Below are 19,250 nucleotides of genomic sequence, written 5' to 3'. Positions count from 1 at the left end.
CTTTCTTTCTTTTACAGCTTACCGCATTCATGTCAGTCATAGCACCGTGACAATTCTGCAGGCTCTGAGTGAGGGCTATGAACTAGAGCTTCGGGGAAGGACAGAGCTCAAGGTATAGTGTTATTTTGTTTTGTGAGTCAATCCACTCTGACATACCTGCTTCTGGAGAGGTCATGGTCTGCTGAAAGAGTTTACCTGGTTGTCTGAGACTCAGGGCTATAATTTGGGCAGAATTTCCAGCCTCATTTGAAGTTCCCAAACTATTGTTCCCTTTGCCTTGGCTCTCTCTCCTTTTACATATGGTTACAGTGAGAAAGATTGTTAAAACTCCTGCATTTTTCAGACTATGGAGTTGCATCTTTCTCTCTTAAATAATTGCCCAGAATCTGGCTTCCCAATAAGCTGCACTATTGTTTACATTTTTAAACTCCCATTTTGTTTACTCTTTACAGTGCCAGACATTGTTACATCAGCTACAATATTGATGAGTTTGGCTTTTCTATTTAGTCATTGGCCACCCTTTCTGACTTTTCATTTCTACCACTACCCTGTTATGTCTTCCTCCAAGGGCCAGGAAGAATAAAGTCAGTTCCTATGAAAGACAAACATTTTGTACCACCCTTTCTTTCTGTTAAGACTATCACTTGATCTAGAATTCAGAGTTAGAGTAATTTTCTTTTTTGTTGTCATTTCCACTGGATTTTTTTTTCATCTTCCTCTGGATGACTCCAGAACCCCTGGCTCCCCCAGTTTTAAGAGACTTTAGAGATATGATTATCTAACTTCATTTACAAGTCAAGAACCAAGGCTCAGAGAGGTGAAGTAATTTGATTAGGGTCACATAGTCAATTGATAAAAGAATCAGCCCAAACTGAGGACACCTGACTTCCCACTCAGTACTCTTTCTATGATACCATTGTGCATGAAAATTATTTCTTCAGTGATTATTCTTGGGCAAAGCAAAACCTAGGCAGTGAATAATGCACAATTTGTTTCTGTCACTGGTATGTTTTCCTCAAATGGTGGCAATTTACATGTAAAGGTACTTTAGAAGTTAACGTTTAGAAGGCCTAATTCTAACTGATCAATTTATTTTTAGGCTAGTCCTAGTTTTCTCCTTCCAATAGATCTTTAATATCTTCTAACAGGTGGGGTGAGTCACTTGTGAGGGGACAGACGTTCCCTCCCCACCTCTGCAGAAAACTCAGTGAGGTGATGGGGATGGTGATATTACTTGGGCTGTGAATCAAGTCACCCAAGGCTTTTGTTATCCTTCTATATATTCTCATCAGAAAAAGACAAAGATGGCTTGGTTTCCTGAAGTGCTTCCTCTCTGCTTTGCTAGGCACAGATTTCCTCATTTAAAAGATGAATAGCTGAAGAGGCAGCACTTTGAAACTAAAAAGGAAAATTATGCCCCAACCCCCACAGTTTTTACTGCCCCACTCCCAAATTCCAGTCAGAAACAATCACATCTTCAGGTACTGTGAAGCCAGACTACTTCAAAAGGATTCTTTGCAGCATCACAGTTTCTCCCACCTCAGGGAATTTGGGTATGTGCTCTATATCCAGCAACTAGAAGAAGAGACAGGGAGACATTACGCCTAAGGCCACCTCAGGTCTTGGTTATTGAGCCACAGAGGCCTGAGGAAGAGAGACTGAGAAGGATATGCTAAGACAGAAAAATAGAGGGGCCCCAGGGAAAAAGAAGAGTCAGTGAGGAGAGGGTAGATAATAGGAAGTAAGACCAAAAGAAAAGAAGGGGGAGAAAGGGAGATGCTTTTTATCTCATTGCCCCCCACCTCTCTACCAGAAGACAGGTATTGGACATTACATAGTAGGTGCTGGAGGATCCCTTGTACCTTGAATCATGCAATATATCCCCAATAAGATGATATCACCAACACACTTGAGAAATTCTAAATCAATATTTCTACCCCTTGTGGGGTAAAGCAAGAATTGCTCTAGTACATAGGTCAGAAGGACCATATTTGATGGCCAGCCAGGTGTGATTTCAAGGCTAAAAACGTCCTCTCCTTTCAACTGGCTGATGTTTAAAATTCCTCCACCAGTCTCTTTTCTTGGGTTCAAGCTTTTGATTTAATAATATTCCCCCACCCATCTCATTCATTAGAGTGATGACACTTTAAGTTGTTTCCCCTAAGGCTTAGTGGAATCAAATATGTAGATTGGATTGGGTGAGAGAAAAGAACATAGAAAAATTGAGTAATTGGGTGAGTGTTGGGTACAAAGAGACCAAAAACTGGGGAAGCTGTGGTAGTTTAGGGGAGGACCCACGTAGACATTAGAAGCTCAGCCTCTCTGAGGAACTGTCCAACTGCCTATTCCAGCCCCCTTGTACTAGGCTGGTAACAAATCTTCACTGCTTAACTGGCCAATTCTACTTTTTCCAATATTTCTTTCTTAATGGCCTAGTGATAAGTCATCTTATTACGGTACTTCTTTTCTTATATGAGTCCTGTGTCAGTTACTGTTTCCCTGACAAGTTTGAAGTTCCATGCTAAGACTTTGTATATATCTTGACCACTTAGTTGTATTTATGAGGGCCTCTGAAATAGAGTGGCATTCTGAAAAGAATTTCCCAAATGGTTGTTCTTAGCCAGTTTATGTTGTCCTTGTCAGAGGTGGACACTTTCTGACCTTGTCTCTCAATTCTGGGGCTAAATAATATTTGATTCTCAAGCAGTAGTTCTGTTTTACTTGTGATTTCTCCTTTTTCTCCCAACTTTTTCCACCCCAACTCTCAACTCCTAACATGTACACATAAACATGAATGCATGCAATCACGTGCACATACACACAGACACACATTCACACATCAACAATTGAGCTAAGAAGTTACAAGGTTGTATTGACTGAATTCTGAGGGTCAGAAGATCTGGTGTGCATTTTTTTTCCCATCAATGACTCAATGTATGACATTGAACAGTAACTACATCCTCTCTGTGCTTTCATTTCTCCACATAAAGCCTTCTTCTGACCTGTGATTATCAAGAAACTCATTAACCACAAGCTTTAATGTTTCCAACAGTTGCTTTTTGGCCTCTAGACCCACCCCTTGACTCCAATGTGTTAGAAAATTATGTAATGTGGAGGCAAGAGCAATAAAATTTAGAATCTAAGATGTTAACTAGATTTATTTTGGTGATCATTTCTCAATATATACAAATGTTGAATCATTATCTTGTACACTTGAAACTAATATAATATTGCATGTCAATTTATAGCACAATAAAAAATAGCAAAGTCATAGTAAAAAGAACCTAAATTTGAAGTATAGTAGAATGAGGTTCAAGTGCTAGCTATGCCTGCTTATTACAAGACATTTAATCTCTATGAACCTTAGTGAACTCATTTGCAGAATGAAGTTAATAATAAACCTACTTTTCAATGGTTTAGTGAGGATTAACGACAGGAGATGCCAATGTTTCTTAAAAATGTCAGACCAAAGTAAGATGATATTATTTTGGGGTGTGTGTCTCTAGGACTGCTTAGAGATTGATTTTGAGTAAAATAATTTGCTTTAGACTTTAGTTGTTGCATACTTGTACCCCCCCTCCCTTCAGAGAGCTAGGATTCTAAGAATTCCCCTGGATGGTCTCCAAAACCTCAGAGAGCCCCTGGAGCTCCTCTGAAAACTATTTTTTTAAATTAAATTTATTGAGGTGACATTGGTTAATACAATTATATAGGTTTCAGGTGCACAGTTCTATAATACATCATCTGTATACTGTATTTGTGTTCACCAGCCCAAGTTAAGTCTCCCTCTATCACCATCTATTCCCCTTTAACCTTTTCTACCTCCCCTCACCCTCCTTTCCTTCTGATAATCACCATACTGTTGTCTGTGTCTGAGGGTTTTTGTTTTATTTTCTTGTAGTTGTTTACTTAATCTCTTCACCTTTTTCACCCAATCCCCTAACCACCCTACCCTCTGACAGCTGTAAGTCTGTACTCTGTATCAATGAATCTGTTTCTATTTTTGTTTGTTATTTTGTTCATTAAATTCCTCATATAAGTGAAATCATAAGGACTTTGTCTTTTTCTGACTGACTTATTTCACTTATCATATTTTTAATGCTGTTGCATTAATATTTCCTTTTTTATTAATAGTTCCTATTTTTTTCAGCCAGGTACTATTACATTTTATAAATATATGACTAGTTTTTTTATTCACTCATCTACTGATGGGCAATTGGGTTGCTTCCAAATCTTGGCTATTGCAAATAATGCTGCAGTGAACACAATGAACATAAGGGTGTACTTTATTATTTCAAGTTAATGTTTCTGGGTTTTTTGTTTTGTTTTTTTAATTTTTGTAAAAGATATATTCCCAGAAGTGGAAGCCTTGGGTTATAAGGCAGTTCCATTTCAATTTTTTGAGGTAACTTCATACTGTTTTCAACCGTGGCTGCATAATCCGCATTTCTACCAACAGTGTGCAAGGGTTTCTTTTTCTCCACATCCTCACAAACACTTGTTGTTTGTTTCTACATTGATGATAGCCATTCTGACCAGTGTGAGCTGATATCTGATTGTGGTTTTAGTTTGCATTTCCCTAATGATTAGTAATGTTGAATACCTTTTCATTTGTCTGTTGGCCATCTGTATTGCCCTCTTTGGAGAAGTGTCTATTCAGGTCCTCTGCCCATTTTTAATTTTTTTGGGGGGAGGGGTGCTGAGAGTTTTTTTAGTTCTTTATAAATTCTGGATATTAACCCCATACCATACATTGGCAAGTATGTTTTCCCATTCAGTGGGTTGTCTTTTCACTTTGTTGATGGTTTCTTTTACTTTACAAAACTTTTTAGTTTGATGTAGTTTCATTTGTTTATTTTTTATTTTGTTGCCCTTGGCTGAAAAGATATATCAAAAAAAAATATTGCTATAAGAAATGTATGAGATTTTACCACCTATGTTTTTCCCTAGGATTTTTATGGTTTTGAGTTTAACATGTATGTCATTAATCTAGTTTATTCTTGTGTATGGTGTAAGAAGGTGGTCTAGTTTCATTTTTTTACATTTATCTGTCCAGTTTTCCCAACATCATTTATTGAATACATTATCTTTACCCCACTGTATGTTCTTGCCTCCTTTGCCAAATGTTAATAAACTCTAAAGGTATGAGCTTATTTTGGGGCTCTCTATTTTGTTTCATTGATCTGTAATGTCCGTTTTGATATTGGGACCATGTTGTTTGACAAACTATGAGCTTGTAGTATAGTTTGGTATCAGGTAGCATGATACTTCCAAATTTATTTTTCTTTCTCAAGATTTCAGTGGCTATATAGGCCATATGTGGTTCCATATAAAGTTTTGGAATATTTCTTCTAGTTCTAGAAATACACCATTGGTATCTTCGTGAGAATTGCATTGAATCTACAGATTACTTTGAGTAGTATGGACAGTTTAATGATGTTAATTTTTTCAAGTGGAACATGGTATATGCTTCTGCTCATTTGTGTCTTCAGTTTTTCTCTTCAGTCTATTATAATTTTCTAAGTACAGGTTTTTTACCATTTTTTCCTAGGTATTTTATACTTTTTGAAGCAAAGAATAATAGTTGTACTTCTTCCTTTTTAATATTTTAAAAAATTTTCTTCTTTTATGATTACTGTGGCTAGAACTTCCAGTACTATTTTGAATAAGAATGGTGAAAGAAGACATCCTTGTTTTGTTCCTGATCTTAAGGGAAATGCTTTTAGTTTTATCCCATTGAGTATGATGTTGGCTGTGGCTATATATGGCCTTTATTATATTGAAGTATGTTCTCTCTATTCCCACTATGCTAAGAGTTTTTATCATAAATTGGTGCTGAATGTTATCAAGTGTTGTTTTTTTTTTGGCATCTATTGATATGATCATGTGATCCTCAAACTTCATTTTGTTTATGTGGTGTATTACATTTATTGATTCATGGATATTGTACCAATTTTGCATCCCCAGAATAAAACCCAATTCATCATGGTGTATGACTTTTTTAGTGTATTACTATATCTGGCTTGCTAATACTTTGTTGAGGCTTTTAGTATCTATGTTCGTTAGGAATATTGGCCTATACTTCTCCTTCTTTGAAGTATCTTTATCTGGTTTTGTAGTTAGGATAATGCTGTCCTAATAAAATGAGCTTGGGAGTCATCATTCCTCTTGAAATTTTTGGGAGATTTTGAGGATAGTGTTAGTTCTTTTTGAATGTTTGGTAAAATCCCTGTGAAGTACTGGTCCAGGACTTTTGTATGCTGAGATTTTTTTTTTAACTGCTTCAATTTCATTAGTTGTATCCTGGTTATTCAGATTCTTTTTATTCTTCTTGATTTAGTTTTGTAAGATTATATGTTTATAAAAATTTATCCATTTCATCCAGGTTGTCCAATTTGTTGGCATATAGTTTGTAATATTTTCTTAAAATTCTTTGTATTTTTGTGGAATTGATTGTTACTTCCTTTTCATTTCTGATGTCATTAATTTGGATCCTCTCTCTTTTTTTCTTGATAAGTCTGGTTAAAGGTATATTCAATTTGCTTATCTTCTCAAAGAACCAGCTCTTGGTTTCACTGATGTTTTGTATTATTTCTTTAGACTCTATTTCTTTTACTTCTGCTCTGATTTTTATTATTTCCTTTCTTCTACTCACATTGCACTCTGTTTTTCTTTTTGTAGTTTAAGTGTAAAGTTAGATTATTTATCTGAGATTTTCTTGTTTCTTGAAGTGAGCTTGTAATGCTATGAATTTCCCTGAGGACTGCTTTTGCTATGTCCCATAGATTTGAGGTTGTTGAGTTCTCATTTCTATTTGTTTCAAAGTATCTTTTGACTTTTTCCCTTGATCTCATTGTTAACCCATTCATTGTTCAGTAATATGTTATTTATTCTCCATGTCTTTGTGTGTCTTTCAGGTTTTTTTTTTCTTCTTATGGTTGATTTCTAGTTTCATACTATTGTGTTCAGAGGAGATGCTTCATATGATTTCAATATTAAATTCATTGAAACTTGCTGCAGGCCAGCCATGACAAGTATATTCCAGGGTCTTGAGCAGGAAACGGTACAAAATTGAATTAAAGATAGACAGATACTTAAAGATATATACATACAGGATGGGTTCAAGAGGATGCCATGGCCTGGCAACATGGTTGCCCCCAGAAAGACATCCGTCTTTATTCCTTGGCAACATGGGCCATTAGCAAGTCAATTAAGTTTCCAAGGCAACTCAAAGACAACTCCCACCATACTAGTGAATCTAACTTTACACCAAGAAGAAACATGCTTCTAGTCTCTTCCAGGAACATAGGTGGGCAGGTCGAGTACTGAAGCACAGTCCTTTGTTAACTTAATTAGGCAGGTGAGGTGGGGGGTTGGGCCCACCACCTCTGTCCCCTAGATATCCAAACTGCAAAATACCCTGGTTTTTTTCAGTCCCCAACAGAGACTTGTTTTGTGTCCTAACATGTTACATATCCTTCTTTTTTTTTTTTTTTTTTTTTTTTTTTGTATTTTTCTGAAGCTGGAAACGGGGAGAGACAGTCAGACAGACTCCCGCATGCGCCCGACCGGGATCCACCCGGCACCCCCACCAGAGGGCGACGCTCTTCCCACCAGGGGGCGATGCTCTGCCCCTCCAGGTGTCGCTCTGCTGCGACCAGAGCCACTCTAGCGCCTGGGGCAGAGGCCAAGGAGCCATCCCCAGCGCCGGGGCCATCTTTGCTCCAATGGAGCCTTGGCTGCGGGAGGGGAAGAGAGAGACAGAGAGGAAGGAGGGGGTGGGGGTGGAGAAGCAAATGGGCGCTTCTCCTATGTGCCCTGGCCGGGAATCAAACCCAGGTCCCCCGCACACCAGGCCAACGCTCTACCCCTGAGCCAACCGGCCAGGGCCATGTTACATATCCTAGGAAATGTACCATGTGTACCTGAAAAAAATGTATATTCTGCTGGTTTGGGGTGACATGCTCTGAAGATATCAATTAAATCCATCTGATCTAGTATGTAATTTAAGGCTGCCATTTTCTTGTTAACTTTGGTGTTTGGAAGATCTTTATATTAATGTCAATTGGGTGTGGAAATCCCCTATTATGACTGTATTTCTGTCAATCTCTCCCTTCATGTCCATCAAGATTTGCTTTACATATTTAAGTGCTCTGAAGTTGGGTGCATAAATATTTTTAAAGATTAAACAGTAAGTTCCTGAGTTACAAGTATCTGACTTTTATACAGTTTGTACTTATGAACAGAGAACCATAAGGGCTATTGGTAATCAACTGCAGTGGATATCAGTGAAAATGATATTGTAGAGTTACTTGACTCCCATGGCAAAGAAATTACCAATGATGACCCTGTGGAACTATAGTAGATGATAGTATTTAGGGAATAATACAGGAACCTAGAAAATTCAAAACTAAAAAAGTTTTCTACAAAAAAATTAGCTGATGCTTTTCATCTCATTGAAGCCAAAATGGCGAAGTTAAAAGAGCAAGATCCTGACACAGAGAGGTGCATCACATTTTACTGTACAGTTACTGAAGGCCTGAGATGCCACAGGGCCATTTATGATGAGAAAAAGAAAAGCTCTGTACAAACCTCCCTTAATGCCTATTTCAAGAAACTGACTCCAGCAGCAGAATCAAACCCTGACTCTAACAACAGTCCCCTTCTCTTCAACTAGTCCATCATGTTCTGCATCATCCAAGATTCTTTTAGGTTGTATTTAAAAATGTTTAAGCATTTATATGCACAGAAGAGTAAAAATAAATACTATGTTAAGACAAACATCTAAGTTACATTTAATAGGTAAATGTACCTGTTGCAATTTACATACAAATTCAACTTAAGAACAAACCTTCAGAAACTATCTCATTCATAATCTAGGGACTTCTGTATCCTCTTGTTGAATTGATCCCTTTATCATTATGTCTTGTCTTTTTTTTGTTTTATTATAATCTCATTCATAATCCAGGGATTTCTCTATCCTCTTGTTGAACTGATCGCTTTATCATTGTCTTTTTTTGTTTTATTGTAACCTTTGTTTTATAGTCTATTTTATCTGATATAAGTATTGCTACTCCATCTTTTCCATTTCAATTTGAATGAAATATGTTTTTCCATCCCTTTACTTTTAGTCTAATATATCTTTCATTCTGAGGTACGAAATTGAATTAAAGATAGACAGAGACTTAAAGATATATACATACAAGATGGGTTCGGGGGTATGTCATGGTTTGACATATATATGGATCTTGTTTTCTTATTTATTTAGCAACCCTGTATTTATTGGAACACTTAAGCCATTTACTTTTAAAGTCATTATTGATAGGTATATGTTTATTGCCATTTTGTACTTTTAATTATGTTCCTCTGTTATTTTTCCTCCTACTCTTTCTTCTCTTCCTCATCCTTCTTCCTCTTCTTTATTCTTCTTCTTAAAGAAGACCCTTTAATTAACATTTCTTGTGATACTGGTTTGGTGGTAATGAACTTCTTTAGCTTTTGCTTGTCTCGGAAGCTCTATCTTTCTTCTTCAATTTTTAATGAAAGCTTTGTTGTGTAAAGTACTCTTCATTTAAAATTCTTACTTTTAATCAGTTTGAGAATTTCATGTTAATCGCTTCTGGTTTGAAATATTTCTGTTGAGAAACCAGCTAACATTCTCATGGCAGCTACCTTGTTGGCATCGAACTGTCTTTCTCTTGATGCTTTTAATATTGTCTCTTTGTCTTTAAGTTTTGCTATTTTGATCATGATGTGTCTTGGAGTGGGCCTCTTTGGGTCCATGTTGTTTGACACTCTGTGCTTCCTGAGCTTATGTGTTTTTTTTCCTTCACCAATTTAGGGAAATTTTTGGTCATTAATTTTTTTCAAATAAATTCATGATTCTTTGCTCTATCTCTCTTCTCCATTTGGTACACCTATAATGAGGATATGGTTAGACTTCATGCTATCCTAAAGGTCCCTTAAACTATCCTAATTTTTAAAATTATTTTTTCCTCTGTTCTGATTGGATGTTTTGTGTAAACTTTCCTTCCAAATCTCTGATTGGATTATCTGCTTCATGCAACATACTGTTTATTCCTTCTAGTGCAGGAGTCAGGAATCTTTTTGGCTGAGAGAGCCATGAACACCACATATTTTAAAATGTAATTTTGTGAGACCCATGTATGTTACGCATTATCCAATAAAAATTTGGTGTTGTCCCGGAGGACAGCTGTGATTGGCTCCAGCCACCCGCAACCATGAACATGAGTGGTAGGAAATGAATGGATTGTAATACATGAGAATGTTTTATATTTTTAACATTATTAATTTTTTATTAAAGATTTGCCTGTGAGCCAGATGCAGCCATCAAAAGAGCCACATCTGGCTCGCGAGCTATAGGTTCCCAACCCCTGTTCTACTGTATTTTTCATGTCACATATTGAATTCTTCATTTCTGACTATTTCTTTTTTATACCTTTTTTGTGTTTTTGAATGCTATTGAAGAGTTCACTGAATTCTTTAAACATATTTGTAACCATTTTTTTAAATTAAGAATTTTTATATTAATTTTAACTTATTGTGCTTACATAGATTCAAGTCTCCCACCAAATATACCTCCCTCTCCCCACCCCCGTGTTCCCCTTGACACACCCTTTTACCCCTCCTCCAATGCCTTCCCCCCTTCCCTTCAGGATTTGCTGTCCTGCTCTCTATAATGCTGTGTTATGTATATATAATTTCACTGACCTCTTTCCCTTCTCTGATCCCACCCTCTCCTCCCCTTTCCTTCTGACCATTTTCCCTCTGGTCCCTTTGATCCCTCCTCTACCTCTATTTCATTCCTCAGTTCACATTGTTCATTAAATTCCTCATATGAGTGAGGTTGTATGATATTTTTCTTTCTCTACCTGGCTTATTTCACTTAGCATAATAGTCTCCAGTTCCATCCATGTTGTTGCAAAAGGTAAGATTTTCTTCTTTTTCATGGCCACGTGGTATTCCATTGTGTATATGTACCACTGCTTTTTAATCCACTCATACACTGACAGACACTTGGGCTGTTTCCAGATCTTGGCTATTATAAACAATGCTGCCATAAACATGGGGGTGCATTTCTTCTTTTGGGTCAGTAATTTGATATTCTTAGGACATATTCCTAAAAGTGGAATAGCTGAGTCAAAAGGCTTTTCCATTTTTAATTATTTGAGGAATCTCCATAATTTTCCACAGTGGCTACACCGGTCTGCATTCCCATCAGCAGTGCAGAAATGTTCCCTTTTCTCCACACACTTGCCAGCACTTATTCTGTGTTGTTTTGTTGATGAGCTCCACTCTGACTGGTGTGAAGTGATATCTCATTGTGGTTTTAATTTGCATTTCTCTAATGATTAGTGATGTTAAACATTTTTTCATATGCTTATTGGCCATCTGTATGTCCTCTTTGGAGAAGTGTCTATTCAGTTTTTCTGCCCATTTTTTGATTGCGCAGTTTACTTTCCTGATGTTGAATTTTTGAAGTTCTTTACAAATGTTGGTTATTAACCCCTTATCAGACTTATTGTTGAATATGTTCTCCCATTGTATGGTTTCTCTTTTTATTTTGTTCATATTGTTTTTAGCTGTACAAAAGCTTTTTAGCTTGATATAGTCTCATTTGTTCATCCTGTTCTTTATTTCACTTGCCCTTAAATAAATCAGCAAATATATTGCTGTGAGAAATGTCAGAGAGCTTACTGCCAGTTTTCTTCCCAGATGATTATGGTTTCACAGCTTACATTTAAATCTTTTATCCATTTTGAGTTTATTTTTGTGTATTGTGTAAGTTGGTAGTCTAGTTTCATTTTCTTGCAAGTACCTGTCCAATTTTCCCAACACCATTTGTTAAAGAGACAGTCTTTACTCCATTGTATGCTTTTACGTCCTTTGTCAAATATTAGTTGTCCATATAGGTGTGGGTTTATTTCTGGGTTCTCTGTTCTGTTCCATTGATCCCTATGCCTGTTCTTATGCCAGTACCAAGCTGTTCTGAATACAGTGGCCTTGTATTATAACTTGATATCAGGAAGTGTGATACTACCCACTTTATTTTTCTTTTTCAAGATTGCTGAGGCTATTTGTGTTCGTTTTTGGTTCCATATACATTTTTGAAATATTTGTTTTCTATCTTTGAAGTATGTCCTTGGTATTTCAATAAGAATTGCATTGAATTTATAAATTGCTTTGGGTGATATAGACATTTTAATGATGTTTATTTTTCCTATCCCTGAACACGGTATATGCTTCCACTTGTTTGTATATCTATTCCTTGATTTCTTTTATCAATGTTTTATAATTCTCCGGGTACAAGTCTTTAACCTCCTTGGTTAGATTTTACTCCTAGGTACTTTATTTTTTGTTGTTGTTGCAATAGTGAAAGAGATTGTTTCCTTATTTCTCTTTCCGACAGTTCATTGTTGGTGTATAAAAATGCGACTGATTTCTGAATATTAATTTTATATTCTGCCACCTTGCTGAATTCATTTATTAGGTCCAGTAGTTTTTTGACTGAGACTTTAGGGCTTTCTATGTACAGTATTATGTTATCAGCAAATCATGATAATTTTACTTCTTCTTTGCCAATATGGATACCTTTTATGTCTTCTTCTTGTCTGATTGCTGTGGCTAGGACTTCCAGAACTATGTTGAATAAGAGTGATGAAAGGGGGCACCCCTGCCTTGTTCCTGATCTGAAGGGGATTGCTTTTAATTTTTGCCCATTGAGTATGATGTTGGCAGTGGGTTTGTCATAGATGGCCTTTACTATGTTGAGGTATGTTCCTTGTATTCCCACATTGCTGAGAGTTTTGATCATGAATGGGTGCTGGATTTTATCAAATGCTTTTTCTGCGCTATTAATCTTATCATGTGATTTTTCTCTTTCCTTTTGTTTATGTGATGAATCACATTGACTGTTTTTTGAATATTGTACCAGCCTGGCCTCCCCAGAGTAAATCCCACTTGATCATGATGTATGATTTTTTTAATGTATTGCTGGATCTGGTTTGCTAATATTTTGTTGAGAATTTTAGCATCTAAGTTCATCAGGGTTATTGGCCTATAGTTTTATTTCTTTGTAGTATCTCTGCCTGGTTTTGGAATGAGGATTATGCTCGCCTCATAAAAGGAGCTTGGAAGTCTTCCCTTGTCTTGAAGTTTTTGAAATAGTTTGAGAACGATAAGAGTTAGTTCTTTGAATATTTGGTAAAATTTGCCTGTGAAGCCATCTTGTCCAGGACTTCTGTTTGTTGGGAGTTTTTTGATAACTGTTTCAACGTCATTTGATATAATCAGTTTATTTAGGTTTTCTGATTCTTCCAGATTGATTTTTGGAAGATTGTATGTTTCAAGGAATTTTTCCATTTCATCTAGGTTGTCTAGTTTTTTGGCATACAGTTCTTCATAGTATTTTCTTAAAATATTTTGTATTTCCATTGTGTCAGTTGTTATTTCTCCACTCTCATTTCTAATTTTATTTATTTGAGTCTTCTCTCTTTTTTTCTTGATGAGTCTGGTTAAAGGTTCTTCAATCTTGTTTACCTTTTCAAAGAACCAGCTCTTGGTTTCATTGGTCTTCTGTATTGTTTTTTTAGCCTCTATGTCATTTATTTCCTCTCTGATCATTATTATTTCCTTCCTTGTACTTTCTCTGGGCTTTGTTTGTTGTTGTTGGTTTTTTTTCTTTTTCTAGTTCATTTGGATGCAGGGTTGGTTGTTTATTTGGGCTTTTTCTTGCTTCTTAAGTTTGCCTGTAATGCTATGAACTTTCCTATCTGGACTGCTTTTGCTGTGTCCCATAAATTTCAAGTTATTGTATGTTTATTTTCATTTGTTTCAAGGTAATTTTTTTCTGTGTTTCAAGGTATTTTTTACTTCTTCTTTGATCTCATTGTTAACTCATTTGTTATTTAATAACATGCTGTTCAGTCTCCAAGTATTTGAATGTTTTTTAGTTTTTCTGTTGTAGTTGATTTCTAGTTTCATGCCACTGTGATCAGAGAAGATGCTTGATGTGATTTCAATCTTCTTAAATTTATTGAGACTCCTATTATGTCCTAGCATGTGGTCTATCCTAGAGAATGTACCATGAGCACTTGAAAAGAATGTATATTCAGCTGCTTTAGGGTGAAAGGTTCTGAAGATATTTATTTAGTCCATTTGATCTAGTGTGTCCTTTAAGACTCATGTTTCTTTGTTAATTTTCTTTCTTGAGGATCTATCCAGTGATGTTAGTGGGGTATTAAAATTCCCTACTATTATAATATTGCTGTTGATCTCGCCCTTTATGTCCATCAAAATCTTTTTTATATATTTAGGTGTTCCTATATTAGGTGCATAGATATTTATAATGGTTATATCTTCCTTTTGGATTACTCCCTTTATCATTATGTAGTGACCTTTTTTATCCCTTACAATATCCTTTATTTTAATGTCCATTTTGTCAGATATAAGTTTTGCTACCCCAACTTTTTTTTTCATTTCCATGAAATATTTTTTTCCATTCTTTCACTTTAAGTCTGTGTGTCTCTATTGTTTCGAGGTGGGTCTCTTGTAGACTGCATATGTCCTGTTTTCTTATCCATGCAGCTACCCAATGGCTTTTGATTGGAATATTTAATCCATTTACATTTAAGGTTATTGTTATGTAGTTGTTTATTGCTATTTTATTCTTTAAATCTGCATTTTTCTTTTTCTAGATTTTTTTTCTCTTTGTCCTGTTTAAAACAGGCCCCTTAACATTTTTTGTAGCATTGGTTTAGTTGTAATGAATTTCTTGCTTTTTTTTTTTGTTTGTTTGTTTGTTTCTTTTGTCTAGGAAGCTTTTTATTTCTCCTTCAATTTTAAATGATAGCCTTGCTGGATAATGAAGTCTTGGTTGTAGGCTCTTTTTTTTTGGGGGGGAGGCATTGGGAAGAATGTTTATTTGTTTTTATTTTATTATTATTATTATTTTAATTTATTCATTTTAGAAAGGAGAGAGAGAGGGAGAGGAGAGAGGGACAGAGAGAGAGAAGGGGGGAGGAGCAGGAAGCATCAACTCCCATATGTGCCTTGACCAGGCAAGCCCAGGGTTTCGAACCGGCGACCTCAGCATTTCCAGGTCAGCGCTTTATCCACTGCGCCACCACAGGTCAGGCTGTAGGCTCTTGTTTTACATTATTTTGAAGATTTTTTGCCATTCTCTTCTGCCATCTAGTGTTTATGTTGAGAAGTTGATGTCATCCTTTTGGGGGCTCCTTTTAGGTAATTGACTGCTTTGCTCTTGCAGCTTTTAGTATTCTTTCTTTATCCCTTAATTTTGGCATTTTAATTATGATGTGTCTTGGTGTAGGCCTCTTTGAGTTCCTCTTTAATGGTACTCTTTGTGCTTCTTGAACTTGTGCGACTTTCCTTCATCAATTTAAGGAAGTTTTCAGCTGTGATTTCTTAAATCAGTTTCTTTAACCCTTGTTCTCTCTCTTCTTCAGGAACCCCTATGATGCAGATGTTGTTTCTCTTCATGTTGTCACAGAGCTCTCTTAGAGTTCCCACACACTTTTTGAGCCTCTTTTCTTTTTGCTGCTCCTCTTCTGTGCTTTCATTTATCTTATCCTCTAAATCACTGATTCGATCCTCTGCTTCATTCAACCTACTTTTAATTCCTTCTAGGGTAATCTCCATTGCTGATATTTTGTATTTGTCATTTCTAAGTAGTTACTTTTTATGATTTTAATGTTCTTTTTGATTTTTGCTATCTTTTTATTTAGATTCTCATTATGTCCATCTATTGTTGCTCTAACAATAGAGCAACATTATTTGAACATCCTAACATTATTTCAAATTCTGCATTTGATAATTTGGTTATTTCCATTTCATTCTGTTCTTTTTCTGGGGATTTCTCTTGTTGATTGATTTGGATTGCATTTCTCTGTCTTCCCATTTTGTCTGTGTAAATACTCCTCCTTTGGGTGTGTTGTTTGTGTAGCTAGATGAGTCCAAGGTTGGTATTGTCTGTCTCCAATTTCCAGTTGTGTTGTTTCTAGATTTTCTTCAGTTGGCATCAGCTGTTGTTTGTAATCTGCTGTGGGCTACTTGTTTGCTGCTACTGCTCTTTTTTTAAATTAATTTTACTAGAGTGACATCAATAAATCAGGGTACATATGTTCAAAGAAAACATGTCCAGGTTATCTAGTCAATCAATTATGTTGCATATCCATCACCCAAAGTCAGATTGTCCTCCGTCACCTTCTATCTAGTTTTCTTTGTGCCTCTCCCCCTCCCCTTTCCCTCTCCCTCCCACCCCCCATAACCACCACACTCTTGTCAATGTCTCTTAGTCTCGTTTTTATGTCCCACCTACATATAGAATCATGTACTGCTCTTTTTGATATTTGTGTCAGTGTTTTCTATGTCTTAGCTCGGTCAGGTGTGAGGAGACCTTCTTTAAGATACCACTCTAACAGGTGTTGTTAGTTCCTGAGCTGATGCTCTCCATATATGGCTGCTGGATGTGCCCACCCTGGACCGCCCTGTCTGGAACCTGGCAAAGATCAGTGGGGGTCACTTCCTATGACTGGCTCTTTTTTTTTTTTTTTTGTATTTTTCTGAAGCTGGAAATGGGGAGAGACAGTCAGACAGACTCCCGCATGCGCCCGACCGGGATCCACTTGGCACGCCCACCAGGGGTGACGCTCTGCCCACCAGGGGGCAATGCTCTGCCCCTCTGGGGCATCACTCTGCTGCAACCAGAGCCACTCTAGTGCCTGGGGCAGAGGCCAAGGAGCCTCCCCAGTGCCCGGGCCATCTTTGTTCCAATGGAGCCTTGGCTGTGGGAGGGGAAGAGAGAGACAAAGAGGAAGGAGGGGGGGGGGTGTGGAGAAGCAAATGAGCACTTCTCCTATGTGCCCTGGCCGGGAATTGAACCTGGGTCCCCCGCACGCCAGGCTGACACTCTACCGCTGAGCCAACCGGCCAGGGCCTATGACTGGCTCTTATCAACCTTTTTGGAGCCACATGTGATCCAGATCTTGTGGCTGCCTTGCTGGGCCTAGGTGCTGTTGTAAATATCAGCTGCATACCTAGGATAGGTATATCTGTTCTTGGTCTGGGGGAAGTTCATTTAGAAGTTCAAGTTCCCCAGAGATCCACTTTCTGCCACCTCTTATTGCTGGCTACTTGTTGGGCTCAGTACTGTAATTCACAGATTAGGTATGGTATCGGATGTGGCTTGCTACTTAACCTCAGGCGTCATTCTATCCAGACATTTTTTAAAATTTAATTAATTTATTTTCCTCTTTTCAGCCCTTAGAAGGATGTGGCCACAGGAGTCCAGTGGGTGTGGTCTCTATGTTCTTGATATGTGGTCTATTCGCTGGCCTTCCACCACCACTACCGCCTCTTCGGGCATTCGGGCTCTGGCGCTGCTGGCACTGGCCTGCCATGGCAGCTGCCGTGGTTTCCACCACCATGGGTGGGCTTGTGGGCATGCACTCGAGCTGCTACCATGGCCGACCCAGCCTCCGACACTGCAGGTTGGCTTGCGTGTGCACTTGTACTGTCCATGCCCCTGCTACTGCGGCCACCAGGGCCTCTGCTGCCATGGACGCCTGGGCTTCCACTGCCTTGGTTGGGTTTGTGCACATGCTTGAACTGCCCCAGCCCCTGCTGCTGTGGCTGCCTGGGGCCTCCGCCACCATAGGTGGGCTTGTGTGCGCACCCTCGGGCTGCCTGGCCCTTGCTGCTGCATCCACCACTGCTGGCCTGCCTGCCTGGCCTCAGGAGAGTAATCAGCAGTGTATGTGTGGGGGGTGTAGTCAGACCTCAGCACTCACTACCTATGTCCTTGACGTGATCTCGGCTTCTCCATTTATTTTAATTTTTAAATTTTATTTAGAAAATTAACTTTAACAGGGTGACATTGATCAATAACAGTACATAAGTTTCAGATAAACATTTCTAATGTTGATTATGTTGTATACCCATCACCCAAATTCAAATCATTTTCCATCACCTTATATTTGTCCCTTTTTGCATGGTTCACCCCCACACATTCCCTTCCCCCTGGTAGCCACTTCACTTTTATCTATGTCCATGAATCTCAGTTTTATATCCCACCTATGTGTTAAATCATACAGTTCTTAGCTTTGCTTATTTACTTATTTAACTCAATATAATGTTCTCAAGGTCTGTCCATGTTGTTGTAAATGTCACTATGTCATAATTTCTTAATGGTGTAACCATTTTTTTAAAACTCTATATCTGGTAAATTGCTTGCCTAAATTTTATTTAGCTCTTTTTCTCGAGAGAGATTTCTCTTTTTATTTGGGGAATGTTTTGTTGTCTTCTCATTTGGGCTGCCTCTTTTTTATGTATTAAGTAGATCTGCTGTGACTCTGTCTTTTTACATTGGCCTAATGTAATAGGTGTCCTGTGGCACCTGGTGATCTTCTCTTTGATCCTCTGAGACGGGTGCTCTGGGAATGTCCCTTGTGTACGTTATATGAGTTCTCCTGTTGTAATTGGGTCTTGATTGCTACTGGCTGATTTATAAATGGAGTCGACCCTAAGGCTAGCTGTCTGTGAGGATGATCCTCAACCATACTATATGATCTGCTGTGCAGGTGCTGACCACACAAAGTGGAAGTTATCTCAGTATGTTCCAGTGCCTGTCAGGATCTTTATTTGAATATGACACTTGTGAAACTAATTGGATCCTGCTCCAATGCTGTCTGAAGCTGGATAATGGATTTGTTGTTCCTGGGACCTCCTGGGAGAGACTCTGGTCAAGCCAATTTAGATGACTTTTGTGACTGGTCATAGGTATACTGTTTGAAGCTACAAAATGATCCATAATTTGTGGCCACCTCTGCTCGGCCTATGTGTGTGTGGGAAAGACCAAGCTGTACACCAAAGCCAGCTTCCACCAGCACCAATCCCAGAGGAAGTCAGCAAAAGTAGCAAGACACCACAAGATTCACATTTGCCTGCCTCTGCTTGCTGACTGCCTGTTAAGCTCAGTCACTAAAAGAGCCTGTGGTGTTGTATGAGCTAGGTTCTCAGTGAATCTTGAGTTGTATGAGGTAGGTTCTCAGTGAATCACCAGGTAGGGGTGAATGGTGTTGACCAGATTGATACAATTTCAATCTTGGTACCAGTGCTGGATCTGAGGCCACTCAGCAAAACTCTCTGGATATTTCAAGTGTAGCCATCAACTACACTTGATAAAAAGAGAAATCTCTCTCGAGAAAAAG

General features: G+C 37.9%; 1 protein-coding gene across 4 annotated transcripts in view; it reads left to right on the top strand.

Moving 5' to 3' along the window:
* Window positions 1-19,250, top strand: part of GUCY2F (guanylate cyclase 2F, retinal) — a 120,193-nt gene that overhangs the window by 87,676 nt on the left and 13,267 nt on the right. For all 4 annotated transcript variants that reach the window (XM_066357156.1, XM_066357155.1, XM_066357153.1 and 1 more), the window contains one exon: window positions 18-112. In XM_066357156.1, coding sequence (XP_066213253.1) covers window positions 18-112 — 95 coding nt within the window. The remainder of the gene's footprint in view (window positions 1-17; window positions 113-19,250) is intronic.

This window comes from Saccopteryx leptura, chromosome X (genome assembly GCF_036850995.1).
Source record: "Saccopteryx leptura isolate mSacLep1 chromosome X, mSacLep1_pri_phased_curated, whole genome shotgun sequence".
In the NCBI taxonomy this organism is placed as follows: domain Eukaryota; kingdom Metazoa; phylum Chordata; class Mammalia; order Chiroptera; family Emballonuridae; genus Saccopteryx; species Saccopteryx leptura.
This window is presented reverse-complemented; position numbering and strand designations above follow the sequence as displayed.